The sequence below is a fragment of the Arvicola amphibius genome, chromosome 11 (genome assembly GCF_903992535.2).
Source record: "Arvicola amphibius chromosome 11, mArvAmp1.2, whole genome shotgun sequence".
NCBI classification, from domain to species: Eukaryota; Metazoa; Chordata; class Mammalia; order Rodentia; family Cricetidae; genus Arvicola; species Arvicola amphibius.
In genome coordinates, this window is record NC_052057.2 from 95,712,228 (window position 1) to 95,734,268 (window position 22,041).

The window sequence follows — 22,041 nt, forward strand, 5'->3', positions numbered from 1 at the left end:
TCTTACCAGACTAAACCTAGTCCTGTTCCCTAGGACTCTCCTCTCTTCATTATGTCTTGTAAGAACTAGGTACCTTGGGATAAATAAAATCAAATAGCTCTTGCCTTGATGTTTACTGTGTTTTTCCATCTCTCAGGTTTCCTCAGGAGCTGAATGTAGGAAAAGTCAGTGCAGAAGTGATGTGGCATCTGTTTGCTCAAGACATGAAGTATGCGTTGGAGGGTAAGGGTCTGCCAGACTCCACCCATCTCATAAACTGTCTCTTTCCTTTCCCAGACCACTCCAAGTTCTAGGTAAACAGCGTAATAAGAAATTAGAGGACTTCTAGCTAGCCAGAGTGGCAGGAAAACTAAAGGAGGCATTGCATGGATAAAGCTGTAGCCAGAAGAAATAAGGAAAATGGATGTGCAGATGTAGATTTCTCCTTCCAGCTTTATAACAAATGCTTATCCAAGACCTTTCCAGTCCAGAGAGCTGCTTCACCCATGGTAGGAGCTTAAATATAATATCATTATTTCCTTATACTTACTAGCCTGGCTTTTAAAAAAAACAAAAAACAAACAAACAACAAAACCTTCTCAGAAAGCTTCTTCCCTCACTCTCGTAATGCAGAGCCACAGATAAGTTTTTATTCACTTTGTTCATTCTGCTTACTCTTTTTTCCACTTCTCACCTCCACAAAGATATCATGTTCTATGTCGAACTCTCTCATCTGTACCCATCTGTGCTCACCAATTTAGCTGCCTTTCCTATCTGTATATGTTAGTCTAGCTCCTCAGTCTGTAAAAGTGGATCTAGAAGGAAAAGGAGCCATCTGGGACAAACTCAAAGCAGAGTTTGGATCACTTGCTTGGGAGGAATGAAGACATGGATCACTCTCATACCCTTAAATTTATGAGGTTTAGAATCAGTGATTTTTGAGATTAAAAGACACTTTGAAGGTCTGTGCTAAGTTGTTACAGCCAAACCACATGTGTAGTTTGCATTGTGTAATTCAGCCCCAGAGCAGTGGCTGAGTCTTGCTTACTTTGGACTCATCTTTCTGGGGTGTAGTCCACACATTGGTTGAAAGGCTTATACAGATTTCACCTGACTCCCTACCTTAGTGAGACAGCACTCACCGAGCCTCATGGGAAGTTTTGTGTCAGTTCTTGAAAATATCTATGGTGCACTTAGCAGAAAAAAGTAAATACTTCTGAAAAATAAGCCAATTCATATTCTGTTCAATTTCATTTTGGGGTATTAAGACAGCAAGAGATGGAAAGAAACAAGTTAAACTTAGGCACGGAATTCCATCAGAATCTTTACAGACATTTCCAGAGTTAGAGAGATTTTGCAGAGATCATAAGGTCGAAAGAACCGTCCAGGATTGAAGGATGGATGAAATGAAACAGGGCAGGGGAGATGGCTCGGTAGGTTAGAGCTCTGCCCACATAATTCTGATGACTTCAGTCCCTCAGAATCCATGTAGAAAGCTGGATGCAGGCCAAACATGGTAGTACATAACTTGACCTTGAATCCCAGCATTCAGGAGCAGAGGCAAGAGGATCTTTCTGAGTTTGAGGCCAACCTGGTCTACAAAGCAAATTTCAAGCCAACCAGGGCTATTTAGGAGACCCTGTAAAGGCAGGTGGGAGCAGACAGATGAAACAGGCTGGGTAGCCTGGAGCTACTGCTCCTCAACAGAAGCATCAGAGAAACCCTACTTCAGTGAGGCAGACGACAAGAACCAACTCCCTAACGTTGTCTTCTGACCTCTGCCTATGGATACACACAAATATACAATAGATAATCGAATAAAACAATAAATAAATAAAAGTTTTAATGCCTAAGTCAAGGACAGGTTATGGGCACATTATTGCTCCTTCTGATAGATTAACCCCAATTCGACCACAAGTAACAACAATCTCATGAAATTTGCATACATACATACATACACGTTGTTCATGTGTCATTCAGTGCACATGTGGATTTGTATGCATGTGTGCAGTTCTTAGAAGACAGATATCCAGACCAGTCCTTTGGTGCCTTTTTGTTTGAGACAGAGTCTATCATTGGCTTGGAACTTCAAGCAGGTCAGGTTGGGTAGCCCATGAGCTTTCAGGCGTCTTCCTATTTCTACCTCCCATCTGCTTTCACCTCCCATCTTGCTACCATGCCCAGCTTTTTATATAGATTCTGGGATCTGAACTCAGGTGCTCATGCTAATGAGGTACAAGCCCTTTACCAACTGAGCTATCTTCTGCAATCTTGCTGCAGCATTAACTCTTTGGGTCTTGTTAAAATAAAATGTACGCAATATTTGAAAACTCATCTACTTAGCGTTTATATACTTAGGTTAATGTTTAGTATAAAAATTGTTGGCCTGGTACAGAGGACACATACTGGATTGTCAGAGAGTGTAAGAATTACATTCAAATACAGAAACTTAAAGGTCCTCAAACAAACAAACAAACAAAATGTTCAGAAGTCACCAGGAAGCCCTGCCCCCATTTCCAGTGAGTTGTTAAACAAGCATAAGGGGGAGATGCTGTCATTCTGTGTTTCAAGGTCAGGAACTGGTTCAAGGGCATCAGGGAATGGAGTAGAAAAGAGGGTCTCTTTGCTGTCCTTGATTTTCCTACTCTTTGTTGCTCATTGGCATCTCTGCTTTGTCACAAGCAACTACTATCATTCGTATTCGAAAAGTCTCCTTTGCTGGTGGTAAGAACTTTTGGTTGTCCCCTTGCCTCTAGTTTTATACCCTTCCCTGTGCTGCTTACTGCTTCCTAGAAGAAATGGCAAATGCATTTTCGGGTTACAATGGTCCTACAGTATCAGATGATAAAAGTTCAGGGACCTGAAACCCTTCCAGGCGCTGGCCAGCCCAAACTTCTCTTCCCCTGATGAGTGTCTCCTGTCCTAGTCACTAGAACCAGTATCCCCAGAGTAGATGTTCTGCTCTGACTTAGAGGAGCAATACCTCTGCTATCTCAAAAGTTGAACAATGACATCTCCAAGGATACCAGCTGCTCCTTCTCTCTTGCTTAGTTTCTCCTTCTTTATAACCTTTTTATTGGCACACATTGACTTTTATTATTCAAAATGATACTCCAGCTATAACAGGTAGGTATGATTCTAGTGTGTGGATGTGTGGATGTGACGAGTGCTTTAGACTCTGTATCAGATTGAGATTCAGCGACCTAACCCATCAGATCCATAATAATAGTCCTAGTTGCTATAGCACAATAGCCTGATCTAGGTTTCCATAGTTTCCAAACTGATAATCCTTATTTGCATATTTTCCTGAGAGCTCATTTTCTTTGTTTCAGCTCTTCTTGGGAGCCCTTCACTTTACCTCAGGAGTCTGTCATAACATGGTTGTTCCACTGTCTTTCTGTTTGGTTTTCTGTCTCTCTTGAAGTTCCCATTAACATACTCATGCCATGTACATCTTAATAGCTCTTAATTTAAGACTATTTGATAGAAAAGCTCAGTTCCTAAGATTGAAAACAAACACTAGAAAACCATTGTCTTTCCTTCCCCTCAGCCCTCCTATTCCCTGACAAGCTCCACTAGTTATTATTATCATCCTCTCTTTTCTCCATCTTTGCACTTCTATAGGTTAGAGCAAGAAGACTATAGACTTACTTAACTTAGCCTCTGTAAAGGAATGTTTGGTCTAGGCTCTTAGAGAGTGGCTGAGTAGGGCACTAGTGGAGGTGGAAGGTAGATGTTAGAAGGACTTGTAAATTCCCTGTCTTTTAAGTTATCTGACAGAGCAACCTGTCTAGACCTACTGGCTTAGGAAATCCAGGAACCATGGCTACTGAAACTTGATCTAGCTTCTCTCTTCACTAGAACATGAGAAAGACCGGCTGTGTAAGAGTGCTGACTACATGAACCTGCACTTCAAGGTGAAGTGGCTCCACAATGAATACGTGCGGGATCTGCCTGCCCTCCAGGGACAGGTGCCTGAGTACCCAGCGTGAGTGTGTGGGCAGCAAAGAGGAGGGGATGGGGCAGTTCAGTAGGGCAAGTTCAGATTGCCTGTTGCAGGTACTTCTGTAGAAAGAGGAGAGTTAATGCCCTGCCTTCTGAAAGATTCCATCTGGAGGCATTATGTTATGTACCAGTTAGCTCCAGTCCCTAGTTTTCCTGTTCTGACTAACTACAGGTGGTTTGAGCAGTTTGTGCTACAGTGGCTAGATGAGAATGAAGATGTATCCCTGGAATTCCTGCGAGGGGCCCTGGAACGAGATAAGAAGGATGGGGTAAGTTGGGGACTTGGACTACACAGTGGTTCATCCATGTCTCAGCATTTAGTTATTGGCCAGAAGTTTTTGATTTCTGCTAGGCTAATCTGCCCAATCCCATAGAATCTGCAGGAAAGCTGTGGAGAACACAGAGCCACCTCTGCTAGGCCGAGCTCTTTCATACCCTAAAGCTATGGATGGTTACTCCATGTGTGGTCTTCTTTAGTTCCAGCAGACATCAGAGCATGCACTCTTTTCCTGTTCTGTGGTGGATGTCTTTACGCAACTCAATCAGAGCTTTGAGATCATCCGAAAGTTGGAATGCCCAGACCCCAGCATCCTTGCCCACTACATGAGAAGGTTTGCTAAGGTAACGATGGGCCTCCTAGACCCTTGCCCCTTCACATCACTACACACAGTCACAGGCCTGAGTTCCGCCCTCGTCCATGCTGGTCTTCATGCAAAGCCTATTGTTCCCCCTTTGCCATGTCTAGTTGACAGGTTGTCTGTCTCAGATCTGTTCTGCAATTGAGAGAGTTTTGCTCCTCTTAGTATCTGGGGGGTTTTCTTAGTATTTTGGGATGTTTCATATATTTGAGACCTGATCTTCTATATAGCCCTGGCTGGTTTAGAACCCACAGCATAGCCCAGAGTGGCTTCAAACCTGCAGCAGTCCTCCTGCCTCTGCCTCCAGAGCGCTGGGATTATGTATGTGCTCTCCTGCAGCCAACTTGCTGATATTATTGCAAGATCCCTGTGAAGACATTAAGGATTCTCTCCTCTTTTCTTTTCTTCTCTTTCCTCAGACCATTGGGAAAGTGCTGATGCAGTATGCAGACATATTATCAAAGAGCTTCCCAGCTTACTGCACAAAGGAGAAACTGGTAGGCCCAGCACTGAGAGGAAAGGAGTGGAGGATGTTGAATGTGCCTCAGCTGTTCCATGGCTCACTTCCATGCTTTGCTTGAGACTCATACCACAAGATAATGAGAATTAGCTAGGAGTGCCTCTGAGCCTCCCATTTTTGTGCTTCTTCCTCCACTAAGCATTTGCTTAGTCTTTTTCAATAAAAATTTCAGATATTCAGAGTTATAAATAGAAATATCATGAGTATCTTTGTAACTATCACCTAACCAAAATTTAGGTAAAAATGTTTGCTACTAGTCTTTGTTAAAATAGAATTGTCTGATTTGGCTCCAGATCTCAGTCTTTAGGGTGAGACCTATGCAATGTGAAGTCCCTGTGGCCTTGGAATAGCGTAAAAGAGTGAGGGACCCTAAACTAATGGGCGTTGTGCTAAGACTGAAGAGATCCTGTTTGTCCCCAAAGCCCTGCATCCTGATGAACAACATGCAGCAGCTAAGGGTCCAGCTGGAGAAAATGTTTGAGGCCATGGGAGGCAAAGAGGTAAGTCTTAGGGTCTGTGGTTACTGTACTTTGCCTAGGTTGAGTTGCCTGGTCACAGAACTCTACCCTCTCTCAATTAAGTGTAGGCTAGATGTTTGGCTTCAGACTTAAGGTGGCTGCATTTGAAATAGGCATTGTTGTAAAGTTCTAGAAAGGAAAAGTAGCCACTGGGATATGATACCAACCCAGAGAAACAAGCATAGAGGTAGGGCCCTAAGAGGGAGAACCAGGCATTTGGGATATGGGCCTAGGAAAGAGAATTAGCCATTATGGTAAGAAAGGAGAATTAGGCTTGGGGTGGTGGGGTGTGACCCTAGGAGAGAGGAGCAAACATTGAGGTATAGTTCTAGGAAAGAGGAGAAAGCTTTGGGACATGGTCCTGTGAGGGAAGAACAGGTGTGGGGGTATGGCTCTAAGAGGGAAAGTGGTGGTATATGAAAACGTGAAAGACAGCAGTCTGACCTGGCTACCGCATGAATATAGCTGGACTCTGAAGCTTCAGACAGTCTGAAGGAGCTACAGGTGAAACTGAATACAGTTCTGGATGAGCTCAGCATGGTGTTTGGAAACAGGTAAGTGACCCCCAAAATACACAGCCCTTAGAACCAGGTGAAGTTCCTGGCTACTCCCAGAGCTGCTAGCCAAGCTCATCCATCTGCAGATCTTCCTATATTTCTGCATATTGTCCGTCATAGAGAGGCAACATAAAGAAATGAGTCTAAATTGCTGGTGTCACTCCAGTGTCGGTGTGGGGGGCTGGGAGGGCTGCACTGTGAGCACATGTATAGCTTCCAGGTGCGGATTGATGAATGTGTTCGACAAATGGCTGACATCCTGGGCCAAGTTCGGGGCACGGGAAATGCATCCCCCAACGCCAGGGCCTCAGTGGCTCAGGATGCAGATAGTGTACTGCGACCTCTTATGGATTTCCTGGATGGCAAGTGAGTATAGCACCCTGAGAGGAAAGTGAAGCTGAGGCCATTGGACATAGGAGCCTCTGGGGGAGCAGGCATCCCAGACTTTTCCCTGGCCTCACCTATTGCCTGAATCTGTAGCCTCACGCTCTTTGCCACTGTGTGTGAGAAGACAGTTCTGAAGCGCGTCCTGAAGGAGCTCTGGCGGGTGGTGATGAACACCATGGAACGGGTGATCGTCCTGCCCCCACTCACTGACCAGACAGTAAGAACACCACCCTCCCGGTTGCTCCCATTGTCTTCTTTTCCCTCACTCCCCACTTCCTTTGCAGCCCTGCTTTTGACTGATCTCTTTCTGCCTAGGGTACCCAGATGATCATAACTGCTGCCAAGGAGCTGAGCCAGCTTTCCAAACTCAAGGTTCTTGGGATGTGGGGTCCTCATGAGGCTGCTGGGAGGGTGCCTGGGGGTCTGGAATGGGGACAGAGCAATCACGATGGGGTTATTTGTGAACTGACTGGTGGGGGCACTGCGTTTATGACTTTCTTGGGCTTTCCTGATACTGCTTTTTCTGGGGTTCCAGGACCACATGGTTCGAGAGGAAACACGGAATCTCACTCCAAAGCAGTGTGCTGTCCTTGACCTGGCTTTGGACACCATCAAGGTGAAGATTTTCCCCTTTTCCAGACAGTCTCCCTCTGTACACTTGGCCTTGGCATCCCACCCTGCCAGCCTAGCTATCAGCCTCTTAACATTCCACATCCAGAGAACAAGGCCTAGGCAGTGTCAGGGATACAGAGAGAAAAAGAAACAATCCCAAGTCAAAGACCTAAGACAGGTACATGTGAACTGTGATTGAGGCATCTGGGGAAAGTATGTCTGAGGTATCAAGTTCCCTAAGGTTCAGAGAGGTAAAAGATCACTTTTGGCTCTCCTCCCTACCAAAAGTGCTTCTATCTCATACCGGCCCAGCTAGACAGGCCCTTTCTTCAGACACCACCTCCAGGAATATGTCCCTCCTCTCCTGCTCCTGCCAAATACCCAAATGATGCTGAGGGACTATGGCTGACTCTGTAGGTGCTCTGCCCTTACAGTCCTCTTCTGGCTTCTCTGAGGACAGTTAGGGAGTTGCCTCTCTGTGAGGGGATGAAGCAGGTTCTCATTTATCTTTCAGCAATACTTCCATGCAGGAGGCAATGGTCTGAAGAAAACATTCCTGGAGAAGAGCTCAGACCTGCAGTCTCTACGTTATGCCCTGTCTCTGTACACACAGACTACAGACACTCTCATCAAGACATTTGTGCGCTCACAGACTGCCCAGGGTAAGGGCCTAAGGACTGTATGTTCCCACCTCCCCTCCCATATACAGTGCCTGTAGGGAATTAATATTGTTTAGCCCTTGGAGAGAATCCAATTACTCCTTAAAGCTTGGATTTCAACATTTAGTATTTAACTTCAGTACCTACTGAGGCACATGCCTATACCAGGCAGAAGAATGAGAGTCACAGGGGCTTTGAAAATGTGCCTGGTCTTTATTCCTTTTCCTGGACATTTCCTACCCAGTGCACATTTACTGGACTCAGCTATACCCTATCTGGTAATGGGGAAGAAGAAAAATCTGTGAGGAAGCCTTGACCGGGAATGCTGGATACATACACATGAAGCCTTGTAGCTTTACTTGGTGTTCTGGAGAGAAACAGCAAAGGGCTCCTCATACACTGCAGCATGGATGCAAGGAGAACCAAGGCGAATCATGGGCAGCTGAGGTGCACATAGCAGAGACTGTAGGCTCAAAATGATGCTTATGCACCAGGGACCAGACAACTGGGTTGGTTTGTTTTGGGACTGGGAGCATATTTTTGTCTTGGCAATTTCCAGTCCCTAAATCTACTTCCTGCCACCAGCCAGGCCTGTCCAAATTAAAGCACATCTGCAAAGAGAGGCACATCCTGGGATTCTGACCTGATCCTGCAGCAGGGTCCTTCCAGGAGGCACCTATTCTTAAATGGAGTCCTCCAAGAAAGTTTGGGTGGGTTACCTGGAGTATGAACCTGATAGCATAGCAAGCATGGGAGGCTTGAGTCTTCCCAAGCTGTGGATGTGGACTGTAGAGTTGACCTGGAAGGGAGAAATCAAGCAGCTAAGAATGAAGTGACTGAAGGTGAGAAAATGGAGGGGTCTTGCAGTACTGCTCCATTTCTTACAGCTGTTCACAGTCAAGGGTCTGGAGGAAAAGCAAGAGAAGCAGGCATGGTATGGCTGAAGAGGGAGGGGGACCTTTTGCAGAGCTGAGGATGTGTAAGGCCTGTGATATTAGGGAGGTTCTGAGTTAATCCAGAAAGGCTTCTGGCAGTGTAGTGATACAGCTGGAGAACAGTGAAGAGCGGGCCTACAGTGCTAGCAGGTCTCCACAGGGAGACCGCACCTCCCCCTTCCCCACTGGTCTTAGATACTTTCCATGTTTTCTACTGTTCTGCTGTGAAGTCTAATGTGGAACACTTAGACACTGACCTTGACTCTCAGACCTCTTTCTGTACCGTCCCAGTCTGAGCTTCCTCAGAATGTATTTGGACTCTCATGAATGTCTGTAACTCCTTGACCTCTAACAACTCTTCTTTCTCGTTCTGCTGCTGCTCACCTCTTGACTTGCCTGTCATCCTCGCTCAGTGCATGATGGGAAAGGTATTAGGTTTACTGCTAATGAGGACATTCGTCCAGAAAAGGGTATGTTCTTTTACATTGTGCAGTCATGAATCAAACACTGACTCACCCTGTGAACTACAGTGAAGTGTATGCTTGGGATGGCTGAACCAGCTATCAAAGGTTCAGGAGCTCTATGCTGAATCTTTGACCTTGGCAATGTATTCTTATAGCCCAGGAAGAACTTCTGTTCTTGACCTCTGTCTTGTCCTCCAAATTCCCCCACCATTACACCTCAGGACAAAGGAGGGTTTTCTTTGAGGCACAGGTTAGTGACATGTTCTCAAAATCAGGTGGAGACCCTACTAAGAGACACCTACAGACTGACCCTATGCAGAGATTGTGACTAGAGAGTTGTTCTGTGGGTTTAAGTAGGACAGAGAAGACCTCCCAAGCAGGGGCACCCAGAAATCCTGAAAAAAGCATGAGGTTGCATCTCTTGGCTAGAGCAGTAAGAGATGTCATAAGTCAGCGCACAATAGCACATGCCTATAATCCGAGAAATTAAGAGGCTGAAGCATGAGGCTCTCAAATTCAAGTCCAGCCTGCACTATATAAGGAGTAAGAACAAGTGAAAAGCAGAGAGAAAGAGGGAAGAAGGGAGAGGAAATTCTCAGTGCATGTTTCAGTAACTTTCTTCCAAGATTCTGTCAGCTTATTTTGTGCTAGAGTGCACAGCCTCATTCTTTCTCTCCTGTTGTTTCTTCTCCCATTTTTTACTTCCCCATGACTACTGTGGGTGATATCTTCTTGCTTTAGGGAAGGGTGTAAGGTGGGAGCATTCTAAACTCATTTTACCTGGAACTAGTTCTCTAGCAGACAATCATCTGTCCTCAGGGGCTGGTGTGGATGACCCTGTGGGAGAAGTCTCCATTCAGGTGGACTTGTTTACACATCCTGGCACTGGGGAGCATAAGGTGACAGCGAAAGGTAAGTGCTCTAGACTTGTAAGTTTGGCTTTTTCTCGCTATGACCTCACTCATCCTGTGCAAGCAGGGGCTGCTCATCCCAGTGCTCCAGCTCAGTCCTTCTCAAGGGGAACATGACCTGGGGTTCAAGAACTGGGATACTGGGGGGATCCCTCACAGATCTTCCTTGTTTGGGTAGTGGTAGCAGCCAATGACCTCAAGTGGCAGACAGCGGGTATGTTCCGGCCTTTTGTGGAAGTGACCATGGTTGGCCCACACCAAAGTGATAAGAAGAGGAAGTTCACAACCAAGTCTAAAAGCAACAACTGGACCCCCAAGTACAATGAGACATTCCACTTGTAAGTTACAGTGTTGGAAACCTAAAGGCTCTGGAATGAGGGTGTGCTGGGTGGTAAGGGTGAAGAGACTGGAGATAGATCCATGGGATGGATGTCAAACTTGAATGAATTCATCAGAGAATGTTCATTTCTGGCTTTTTATCCTCTACCCTGTGCTTATAGCCTCCTGGGAAATGAAGAGGGTCCGGAGGCCTATGAGTTACAGATATGCGTGAAGGATTACTGCTTTGCCCGGGAGGATCGTGTGATAGGACTGGCAGTAATGCCTCTGAGGGATGTGGCAGCCAAGGGCAGCTGTGCCTGCTGGTGCCCATTGGGCCGGAAGATCCACATGGATGAGACAGGCATGACCATTCTCCGGATTCTGTCTCAGAGGAGCAATGACGAGGTGGCCCGAGAGTTCGTGAAGCTCAAATCGGAGTCTCGTTCCACAGAGGAAGGGAGTTGAGCATCTTTGGTTTATGTGCCATCCAGACAACACCAACCGCACACATCAGTCAGGGAGAGTTAGCTGTGTAGCCAGCTTAGAGTCCTTGTAGTCAAAAGGCTGACTCTCCCAGTTAAGGATGTTTAAGGAGAATCTTGGGGTAGTAAGACTGTGGCTTTTCAGAGAAAAGTCATGAAACCCAGCCAGTAGGTCTGTGGTGTTAGAAGCTGGGCTGTGGAGCTACTTCCTGGAGAGATATTTCTATAAATGGAGAGGGACAGACATTTCCAAGAATGTCAGCTATTCTTGATAGTCATCTCTCCATTCCACCTCTCACCTCTAGCCTCCTCTAAACTACACTTTGTCCTGTTAGATGCTTACATGTTCATCATTAGAAGATGTTTAGAAGGCCTACAGCTTGTTTCCTGGCTGACCTATTGATGTTCCTGAGCTCCAAGGTCCACACTGGAGATTAGCCAGAGCAGGAATGCACAGACTGGAATTCACCATCCCTTGAACTAGACTGGTTTGTGTGGATCCAGTGAGAACAAGGCTTGGGAACTGAACAAGATACCTTCTGCAAAGGAGTTGGCTGATTTCCTTAGCTCAGACTATCTGTCATGAGTCAGAGAAGGTTCACATGGTGCTTTGGAGCCCTGAGCAGAATATTTCTTTGGAATCCAGGCACCAGGGGTCTTACCTGCCCAGAGTACTCCCGACTCCTTACTCTGTCAGCAGGGATTGATGCTTAGAACACACACACACACACACACACACACACACACACACACACATACACACAATTCTTTTATGTATAGACTTGAGGGCTAATAAGGATCCAAGGATATTTTCTTGAGTAGTCCCTGAACAAAGCCAAAAATCTTGGAAAACTATCTAGAAAGAGCTGTCCTCACCTATGGCCACAACCTTCTGGCTGTCCTTGAAGAAAACATCTAGTCTTTGGCCTTCCTTCTTCTCCTTGGGATCAGTGGCTGTTCCCCATGGATTGGTCAAGCATAAAAAAGGAGCTTGGACTCTCATTCCTCTGTATGAACTGGATGGAGGGAATCCTCAGCACTGGCTTGGAAGGTCAGAGACAAACTTTCAGAGGGTCAGAGGAGCTTCATGGACCCTTGCTCAGAGATGTGACTTGGTCCTTGGATTTCAAGATACTAACTAACTGAAACTGCTGAGGACTCAACATTGTCCACATTACACTGGCCAACACATGAAACAAACCAAGCATTTGTGCTGTTTTTAATTATTATATGTGCCATTGTTACAGAAAATTATAGGTTAGACTGTAATAAATTATCTTATAGCAGCTTTTGGGGTCTGGAATTCTGTGAAGATGTGGAAAACCATAAAACTGACTGTCATATTTAATGATAGCTTTTGGATCAAAAGCCCCCTCCCAACCCCATTATACCCAAATGGTGGGACCTAAAGTGGTTCTGAATGAGCACTGATTCAGCAGTCATTAGACTGAATCATTTTGGTCTTGACTGAGAACCAGTCTGATAACAGTCTTGTGACCTAGGACATCAGCTCCCTGCAAAAGGTCCAGAAAAGAAGGAATCGACATGTGCCATGGGAAGTAGCCCATGCTTCCCCCTTCCTTGTCTAGGATCACTAGGACAGACCACAGCTGTGAAACAGGTAGATATCTGCTAGGGAGACATGCAGAACGTAGCACAGGCCTGAGGCTGCTACGGACAGCACAGATTAGGCTTTTCAGCTCTTTTCAAGGAAGATAAACTGTGATCACAAAACTAAAGAGGCCTTCTGGAATCAGAAAAGATGACACGAGAAATGTAGGCCTCACATACTCCTTCAGACTGCTGTTACCACCTGCAACAAGAAACTAGCGCCATTTCCATTTCTTGCAAAATAGATCCTCTCTATTCAATTGCCAAAGAGTTTTAAAGCTTCTTCCTTCTCCCCCACCCCACCACCAAAGCAGCCACCTTCTGTCATTTCTGCATCAAAACTGCCCTCAGGGGCTGGGCAGGGGAGCTCACACTTTGAGCCCAACAACTGGGAGACAGAGGCATTTGGATCTCTGTGAATTTGAGGCCAGCCATGGCTACAGTTAGACCATGTCTAAAAATGAAATGTCCCCTATGAAGCTACTTTCTATTATCTGGTCCTGCTACCACTAGTTGTTAAGGGTCTTGATTGGTTTCATTTTCTCTACCAGTTAAAGAATTTAAAGACAGGGAATATTTATTGACCATAACAGACAGGTAGCTGTAGAGAAACCACAAACACGGCAAACAGAGGCAGACAGATACAGCAATTAAGAAAACACTCTAACAGTAGGTACACACGAAGAAAGACCCTCTTCAAAGCAGAAGCTCAGCTTCTTGAGGCTTGGACACCTGTAAAGTGTGTGAATGTTTTGCCTGAATGTATGCTTGTGCCCCACCTGGGTGCCTGGTGTCCACAGAGGTCAGAAGGCATCCGACCCTGGAACTGAAATCATGCATGTGTTGAGTCTCTGTATGAGTGCTTGAAATCAAACCCAGGACCTCAGCAAGACCGAGTACTCTTATCGCTGAGCCATCTCTCTGGGGTCCCTCCTCTTTCCTTTCCAAGCTCTCCAGTTAAAAGCTACTCAGTGCTCACCCATGGCTTCCAAGCTGAAACTTAAGACCCTCCAAGAGGACACACCAGCTGTATACCCCACTCCCAATCCTGCAGCTATCTGAATTACCTCTACATGCTTGTGCACTTGTGCCTCTCGGTCCCTTTTACATCGTGTGACCTTATTGAGATGTCAGACATCCCTTTCCACCTCGCTTATCCTTTTACCTCTGGGAAGTCATCGGGATTCAGCCGACTCTAGGCAGCACTCCCCATTGTTAATCTGTCTCTCCTCATCAGCCCATAGTCTCTGCCCCTCTGGCCTCAGCCCTCCCAGGGATTTACCCAATACTTCAAAGCCAGAATTTGATCTGCAGGTTGCTTAAACAGTCACCGGGTAGGGTTGAGTTCCGCAGTAATGGGCCCGGCTTGAGACAGCGCGTGGAGCGCGCCGGTGGGGGTGGAGCAGATCCTTCTCTGGGCGGAAGCTGTGCCTCTGTAGCACCTGCGCAGAAAGATGCGTTAAGATGGAGGTTGCTGGAGTAGAAGGCTGTGAAGCGACGGTAAGCAGGGGGCGCCCAAGAGAAGTTAAGATCTTACTTTATCCGGTGGTTATTCATCTTCCTTCCTTGAGAACTATTGTAATACTTCCCTCTCTGTCAGTACTCCTCAAACATACAAGTTTACCCAGCGCTCTCAGATACTTTTGTCCAGATACTTCCAAAGAGAGTCTTTATCCCCCGCTCCCCAGAGAATTTCCCAAAGGCTCATTTGTCCATTTATTCCATAAAGCAGGTTAACCCTCTCCCCTAGCTGAGTGTGCTTCTTTTCCCAAGACTGTTAAGGTTCTCCTGCATTTTCCATCATTCTCTTCATTTTAATGTCTACCTGGAAAGAAAAACTGTCTACCGCGAACATACTTTCTAATTCAAATAAGTAGCCAGGTATTTATTTATTTATCCAGTATTAACTATAAACTATAACTATAGACATTGTTTGGTTGCTTTGAGACGGGGTCTTGCTGGATAGCCCTAAATGGCTGGAAACTCACTGTGTAGTGGTTCTCCTGCCTCTGCCTGCTGGCTGCTAGGATTTACAAGTATAAATTAACACACCCAGCAGTAACTAAAACCTTTTCCAGCCAGCACTTAAGAGGCTGAGGCAGTTCAAGATCAGTCTGAGCTACATGAAATCCCTCTCAAAAGAAAAAAAAAACCCAAAAAACAAAAAAAAATACCCAACTTTAAAAAAAAAAAAGTTTTAAAATATACATTTTGCAGGTTCACCACACACTGCATTTATTTTCTCATCCTGGGCTGTACATCTAGTAGGCATTTGAATATATGACCCTTAGTTTAGAACTTGGGGTCATTTTCTTAGCTAATATTTAAGCTCCTAATGAAAACAGAAATTCAGATATCATGTGTGTTAAAGTTAACTTCAGCTCCTTTGCTGATTGTAACAGAGGACATCCTAGGAGGTAAAACCAAGGTTGAAATCCATACCAAAATAGTTTGGGTAAGAGAATTCAAGCAAAATATCTGAAAGAGTCATGGTTCATTTGAAGAGGACCCATCCATTTACAATTCCTCTTTGATAGGGCAGGCTAAAGATAAGGTATTATTTTTCTCTCTTGTGGATATGTGGTCATAAAAGTCTGTTCCTATAGTACAATCTCAAATAGTCTGAGTCCAGGCAAGGGTTGTAGCATATGCAAGACACTAGAATTTTAAAAAGATCAAAAATTCTGGCCCTTTCACTCAAGGAGACACAATGGTAACCCTTTGTCTGGAAAATAAGTATCTTTAGGCTGAGTCTAACCACACAGAACAAAACACACCTTCACTAGTGGATATATTAAGAGCTTATGTCATACTCTATGTGTAGAAATACAATGTACATGTTAAATAATATTACAATAGGATGAGTTGATAGTTTTAAAAAATATTTATTTTTATTTGTGTCTCTGGATATTTTAACTTCTTGTTTGTACGCCACATGTATGGGTGCCCTTGGAGGACAGAAGAGGGTATCAGATCTCCTAGGACTGAAGTTAGAGACAGATGTGAGCTGCCATGTGGGTGCTGGGAATCCAACACCACTGAACCATCTCTCCAGCCCCTTGATACAGTTTTAAATAAAAGAAATCAGGAAAACTTTGAGGTTAGACGAGCTAAACTAGTGGGTTTTAAAGGACAGAATAAACATGTGACATACCTGTTCACTGAATGTTTCCCACATGATCTTCTTACACCCAGAAGCAGAAAAGCAAAGATGGTATTGAAGCAGAAATCAGAAGACAGATGTGGGTCTCTGACGCATACTGTTCAGGATCCTGGCCTTTACATAACTGTTTGTTGCAATTGTTACTTGGACTGGTAAATCCTTCCATATCTAACTAAGAGGGGTGAAATGGGCTTATATACATAAGAGCACTTTGAAAACTATACATTTTCTCTATGTGAATAAAGAAACATTATGCAGGATCCCCTGTGTTCTGATAAATTAGCTTCTACAGAATTTGTCTTGTTTAATCACAGGTTCAAGAAAATTACATTTGTTGAACAATTACTATATGTCTGGTATTATCTAGACACAGACCCTAGCATCAAATAAGAGACAAATAACCCTATAAATTTAGGGGTGGTGGTCAGCATATTAATTGCCTACTAAGCATCGAGTGTAGACTTAACACCATATTGAGGAAGAAGGAAAAATCTAAATTCTAGACTTAACTCTGCTGCTATGTAACTATGACAAGGACTTTTGTGTGTCAACCCAGGAATCCTCATCTGTGAAAAAAGGAGGTAAAGTAACCTCACATGTTCTTTACAGTTGAGCTTCCCTAACTTAATATGTTGCCTTTCTACAATGTCCCTGTTGAAAAAGCTGAACAGTTAGAGATCCATAAGGACAAGTACTAAAGTCACGCTAGATTCAGCACAATACTAACAGAGGTACCATGTAGAGTGCTCAGAGAGACTTCATGGAAGACTAGGCAGATTGGGAAGGATGGAGACTTTGGAGTAGAAAAAAGGGAGGAGACTCTTGCATGTACTTGGAAGTTGAGTGGAAGTTCAAAGGAGTAGAGCATTCATCCTTTTTGTCCTATTTTTTTTTTAAAAAAAAAAAAGAGTTAAATTTTAATCATTTGTGTGGGTCTGTGTCCACTGAAGCCAGAGGTGTCAGATGCCCCTGAAGCTGGAGTTACAGACAGTTGTTATAGCCTGATGGAGGTTCTGGGAATCAAACTCTGGTCCTGTAAAAGCAGTACATGCTCTTAACCAATGAGCCATCTCTCCAGCCCAGCCCCCATTATTTTTCTAATGTAGCAGTCAGAGTCTTGGCAGAAAGGCAGTTGATACAGTCATAAAGATTTAACTTAAGGGCCTGGTGAGTAATAAAGGGACTAGCAAGGAGTAAACACAAGAGGAATAGCAACAGAAGCTCTCCTAGGCTAAAGGGATCAAAGGAAAGGATTGTTTATCCTGGAGTCAAGCTAGAGCTACAGCTCTGGGAGAAGAGGCTCCCTGACAGCTATGATCCTAAGTGGTGAGAAACCACTGCAGGGACTTGAGCAAGGTGCAGAGGAATAACTGCCCTAATGTTTCCCTTGTCCTTCAGTTGCCAGCTAGTACTTTTCATTGCTAAGACCTAAATGGCGGTCTAGAGCCAAGAGAGTATGGGGTATATACTTCATAGACGTCAGCTTCCCAGACCAGGACAGATGAGTTGGAGGATGGGGAAAAAATAGCAAACATTTTCTCCAGGAGCAAACCATCATTATAGATGCTTCCCAAATAGTATAGTATCCCCTATGTGAAAATACTGTAAGGTTCAGTGTCCTTAACTGTGTATGAAGATGCTGACACCTTTGTTGAAGAGTTGTTGTGAAGACTCTGTGATGTAATGAAAGTGCCCAGCATCGAGCCTTGATCCTCTGGATCCCCACTTTATATTGGGTCCTTTCTTACATGCCCGGATAGCTCCTTCTCTAGCCAAGGTCTCAAAGTGTAGATGAACTGACTGAATGAAGGGAAAGATAAAGTATATATCCATGGGGCCTATTGCACATTATAGTGACTTCGACTTTTAATGGGAGAAAGCTAAGAAGTCATTGAAAAGTTCTACAGGAGCCTTAACTTCTGACATCAGAGGTTTTTAATCATTTACTAAGGAATCACCTCTTTTTTTATTCAGTGAGCCTTGATCACTTTTAAATTATTTAGGTTTTGGGTTCCTTTTATCTCATATGAGGAAGTATTAATGTACTTAATTAATGTATTAATGGTCCTCAGCTTTGAATACACATTGGAATCTCTTGATATTAGATAATACTGATTCCTTGAATCCACTATTTTGATTTGATTAGTCTTGGTTGCATGCTATGCTTTGAGTTTTTTGTCTGTTTGTTTGTTCATTTTTTTAGTCATGAACTGGGTGCTGCATATGCCTGTAATTCTAGCTATTCAGCAGGCTGAGGAAGGAGATTTTGAGTTCAAGGTCATGGTGCAGCATAATGAAACCAAGTCTCAAAAACAAAGTGAGAGGGGCTGTAGAAATAGCTCATCAGAAGAGTATCCTTGCTGCTCTTCCAGAAGACGCAAGTTCAGTTCCCAGCACCCACAGTCTAATGCAACTCCAGCTTCAGGGAATCTGACACCCTGTTCTGGCCTCCACAGCTGCCTGCATTCAGGTACATTTACTCCCACACAAACACGGGCACATAATTTTAAAATAAAAAGATAACCTCCACAAAGCACTGAGTAGAGTGTCTATTATACTCCATTGTTAATGAGTGGTAGGTATTATAGCATCAGGATGCCAGCTCACTGACAAGCAGTTTTTGTTTCATTCTTAGGTGGTGTTTCTCTGAGATGAAATACATAAAAGTTTTTATTTCAGGTAAGTACTCAGCTCATATCAGTTGAGGCAGAGTTCACAAGCAGTACTAGGATCTGCCTAGTCCTGCACTGTACCACGTTCCACTCACACAGCTTGTGCTTTCCGAACATTTGCTTTTTGTTTTTCTTTGTTTGTTTGGTTGGTTTGCTTTTTCAAGACAAGGTTTCTCTGTAGCTTTGGAGCCTATCCTGGAACTCACGCTGTAGACCAGGCTGGTCTTGAACTCACAGAGACCCGCCTGTCTCCACCTCCCGCATTTGTGCCACCACCGCATTTGTAAGGCATTGAACAGGTGTCTTCCTAGAAGCACCTTACAAATTGGGATCTGCATTGGCTAAAGAAGTATGTTCTCAGTGACAGGAGGCCCGCCTCGCATGCACAGTGCCCTAGGTTCAACCACCAGGTGACCGGAATGGGGGGAATTATATACCTTGCCAGGTGTGGTGACATTTCTAAGCCCAGAATTTGGGAGCTGGAGGAAGGATGATAAAGAACCCAAGGCCAGCCTGAGTAGTTAGTGAGTTCTAGACCAGCTTGAGTTACGAGAGACCTTGTCTTGAAAACAACAAAAACTACAAAAATAGAACTGCAAGAAACTTGACAAGGATTCAAACTTGATTTGCCTCTGACCTTGCCTGGAACTACTTTTTCTGTAGAATCAAGGGTTAAATTTTATAAAATTGAACTTGAGGTTATTATTGAGTTTAGTTATAACCCCTGATGATATTAGTTTATACATGAGAGTAGTGTTTAAGTGTTCTTTTTAGAGGCCAATAAGAGTAATGTTTAACTAAGGAGTTTGTGTTTTCTAAGAGTCGAGAGAAAGTGTATGTATAAAGGAATTTTTTTTTTTGTTTTTCGAGACAGGGTTTCTCTGCAGCTTTTTTAGAGCCTGTCCTGGACCTAGCTCTTGTAGACCAGGCTGGCCTCAAACTCACAGAGATCCGCCTGCCTCTGCCTCCCGAGTGCTGGGATTAAAGGCGTGCGCCACCACCGCCCGGCTTTTTTCTAAAATTTTTATTATTAAAAAATACTTAAATTTTTAAATTTTATTATACATACCCAATCCAAGTTCCTACTCCCTACCCTCCTCCCATTCCCTACACTTACCTCATACTCCCATCCACTCCTCAGAGAGGGTAAGGCACATTGCTTTGGGGAAGGTCCAAGGCCCTCCCTACTATATCTAGGCTGAGCGTGGTGTTCAACCATAGGTTCCCAAAAAGCCAGTACAAGCCATAGGGATAAATCCTGGTGCCATTGCCAGTGGCCCCACAGTCTGCCCCAGCCATGCAACTGTCAACCACATTCAGAGGGACAAGTTTGGACCTATGCTGGTTCCTTCCCAGCCCAGCAGGCGTTGGTGAACTCCCATTAATTCAGGTAAACTGTTTCAGTGGGTGTACCCATCATGGTCTTGACCACTTTTCTCATATTGTCATTACTTCCACTCTTCAGCTGGACTTTGGGAGCTCAGTTCAGTGCTCCGATGTGGGTTTCTGCCTCTGTTTCCATCAGTTGCTGGATGAAGGTTCTATGGTGATATTTAAGATATTCATCAGTCTGACTAAGGGCAAGGCCAATTCAGGCACCCTCCACACACCTATGAACACCTGATTTTTGACAAAGAAGCTAAAATTATACAATGGAAAAAAGAAAGCATCTTCAACAATAGTGCTGGCATAACTGGATGCCAACATGTAGAAGAATACATATCCATATCTATCCTCATGCACAAAACTCCAAGTTCAAATGGATTAAAGACCTCAATATAAATCTGACTACATTATACCTGATAGTAGAGAAAGTGGGAAGTAGCCTTTAGTGCATGGGCACAAGAGACCACTTCCTAAATATAACTCCAGTAGCACAAGACACTAAGAGCAACAATAAATAAATGGGACCTCCTGAAACTGAGAAGCTTCTGTAAAGCAAAGGACACAGTCAATAAAACAAAAAGGCAACCTACTGAATGGAAAAGATCTTCACCAACCCCACATCAGACAGAGGACTGATCTCCAAAATATATAAAGAACTCAAGAAATTAGACATCAAAATTCCAATAACCCAATTAAAAAATGAGGTACAGAACTAAATAGAGAATTCTCAACAGAAGAATCTCAAATGGCCAAAAGACACTTAAGAAAATGCTCAACATCCTTAGCTATCAGGGAAATGCAAATCAAAACAACTCTGAGATACCACCTTACACCTATCAGAATGGCTAAGATCAAAAATGCATAAATGAATTTATAAACAGAGCTGACTGAAAATGGAAAAGTTGTCTGGAGAGATTTATTTTCACTGAAAGTGTTTAAACCAGTTGGACATAGAGGAAAAACTACTCAGGGTAGACAGGTGAAGTAGATAGCTCCCAATGCCCTTCTAATTTTGAAATTTTGCAGTTTCCAGAATCAGAGTAACCATAAAAGGTTATCAGAGATCTAGAATGATTCCTAGACCAGGCATCCTTGGTGGGGATAGAAGGCAATTCTGTGTTTTGCTGTGATTGAGACAGGGATTTACTGGGTAAACCTAACTGGCCTGAAACTCTATGTAGACCAAGCTGCTGTGTTTGAGACAGGGCTTCACTGTGTAGACCTAACTGGCCTGAAATACTCTGCATAGACCAAGCTGACCTCAACCCCACAGAAATCTCCTGCCTCTATCTCCTGAGTACAAAGATTATAGGGGTATATTGCCATGCCCATTTGGAAGGCAATTTTGAATTTAAAAAAAACAAAAAAACAAAACTAACATAAGACGTACTTTAATTTTAGCATGCTCAGTTTGATTTCCTCGTGGACATTTGACTTAGACCCGTTAGAAATGTGCTGCTTTTTACTGTGAAGGACCATGTGAGGCCCAGGGCCCCTAGTGTAGGGGGCTAGATTAAGTTAGTCACAGGAGCACCTCACTCTGTGGCTACCACATTGTCTCTAATGAAGTAGGGCAGCTAAGGATAATGTGCCTTTGGATTGTTTTTAGCTGAGAGACATAAAGGTCCCAGAGCTGATTTTCAGCATCAGACAGATAATGTGCTTGTGTTCTTTGTAGCAATTGTCTGAAGGAATTTATCAGCAGGAGACATCATATAATGAGTGTGTTTCAGGGAGAGTTTCCTTGGACTGGTATTTCAAGTAAGCTCACTCCTTAGTCCATTTCCTTAAAAAACAAAACAAAACAAAACCAAAAACTTCTCCCCTATTTAGAAGACAGGAATGAATATAGTTCCAGTTACTAGACTGGTAAAGAAGAAGATGAAATTAAAAAAATCATAGCACACAGAGCAATGGCTTTTTTTGGAGAATAAAATCAAAGTATTGTGGGAGTTGGAAGGGTAAAGTATTTTTGTATGTGGGAGCATAGATATTTCATTGAGAAGTTCCCAGAATTTGCAATGGCCTTTGTAATATAGCTTTGAAGGAATCATCTTTTTTTTTTCCTGAGTCAGGTTTTCTCTGTAGCATTGGAGCCTGTCCTGGAACTGGCTCTGTAGCCCAGGCTGGCCTCGAACTCCCAGAGATCCCCTGCCTCTGCCTGTGGAGGATTATAAGATGGAGGAAGGCAATACTTTTAGAAGTGACAATATGAAGAGTG

General features: G+C 44.0%; 2 protein-coding genes across 6 annotated transcripts in view; both read left to right on the forward strand.

The window, feature by feature from the left end:
* Unc13b (unc-13 homolog B) overlaps positions 1-12,274 on the forward strand; it is a 200,813-nt gene extending 188,539 nt beyond the window's left edge. For 3 of the 5 annotated variants that reach the window (XM_038347211.2, XM_038347208.2, XM_038347212.2), the window contains 15 exons: positions 137-222; positions 3,841-3,967; positions 4,157-4,253; positions 4,462-4,605; positions 5,042-5,119; positions 5,565-5,642; positions 6,126-6,214; positions 6,431-6,583; positions 6,698-6,821; positions 6,920-6,976; positions 7,140-7,220; positions 7,731-7,878; positions 10,094-10,186; positions 10,364-10,523; positions 10,686-12,274. In XM_038347211.2, coding sequence (XP_038203139.1) covers positions 137-222; positions 3,841-3,967; positions 4,157-4,253; positions 4,462-4,605; positions 5,042-5,119; positions 5,565-5,642; positions 6,126-6,214; positions 6,431-6,583; positions 6,698-6,821; positions 6,920-6,976; positions 7,140-7,220; positions 7,731-7,878; positions 10,094-10,186; positions 10,364-10,523; positions 10,686-10,971 — 1,801 coding nt within the window. In that variant the 3' untranslated portion in view covers positions 10,972-12,274. Of the gene's footprint in view, positions 1-136; positions 223-3,840; positions 3,968-4,156; positions 4,254-4,461; positions 4,606-5,041; positions 5,120-5,564; positions 5,643-6,125; positions 6,215-6,430; positions 6,584-6,697; positions 6,822-6,919; positions 6,977-7,139; positions 7,221-7,730; positions 7,879-9,223; positions 9,281-10,093; positions 10,187-10,363; positions 10,524-10,685 lie in introns of all 5 variants that reach the window. The other 2 variants (XM_038347209.2, XM_038347210.2) reach the window with 1 other exon arrangement.
* Positions 12,275-18,402: 6,128 nt separating this feature from the next.
* Positions 18,403-22,041, forward strand: part of LOC119826289 (phospholipid-transporting ATPase FetA) — an 88,149-nt gene continuing 84,510 nt past the window's right edge. Inside the window, exon 1 of the mRNA XM_038347492.1 lies at positions 18,403-18,441. Coding sequence (XP_038203420.1) covers positions 18,414-18,441 — 28 coding nt within the window. The 5' untranslated portion in view covers positions 18,403-18,413. The remainder of the gene's footprint in view (positions 18,442-22,041) is intronic.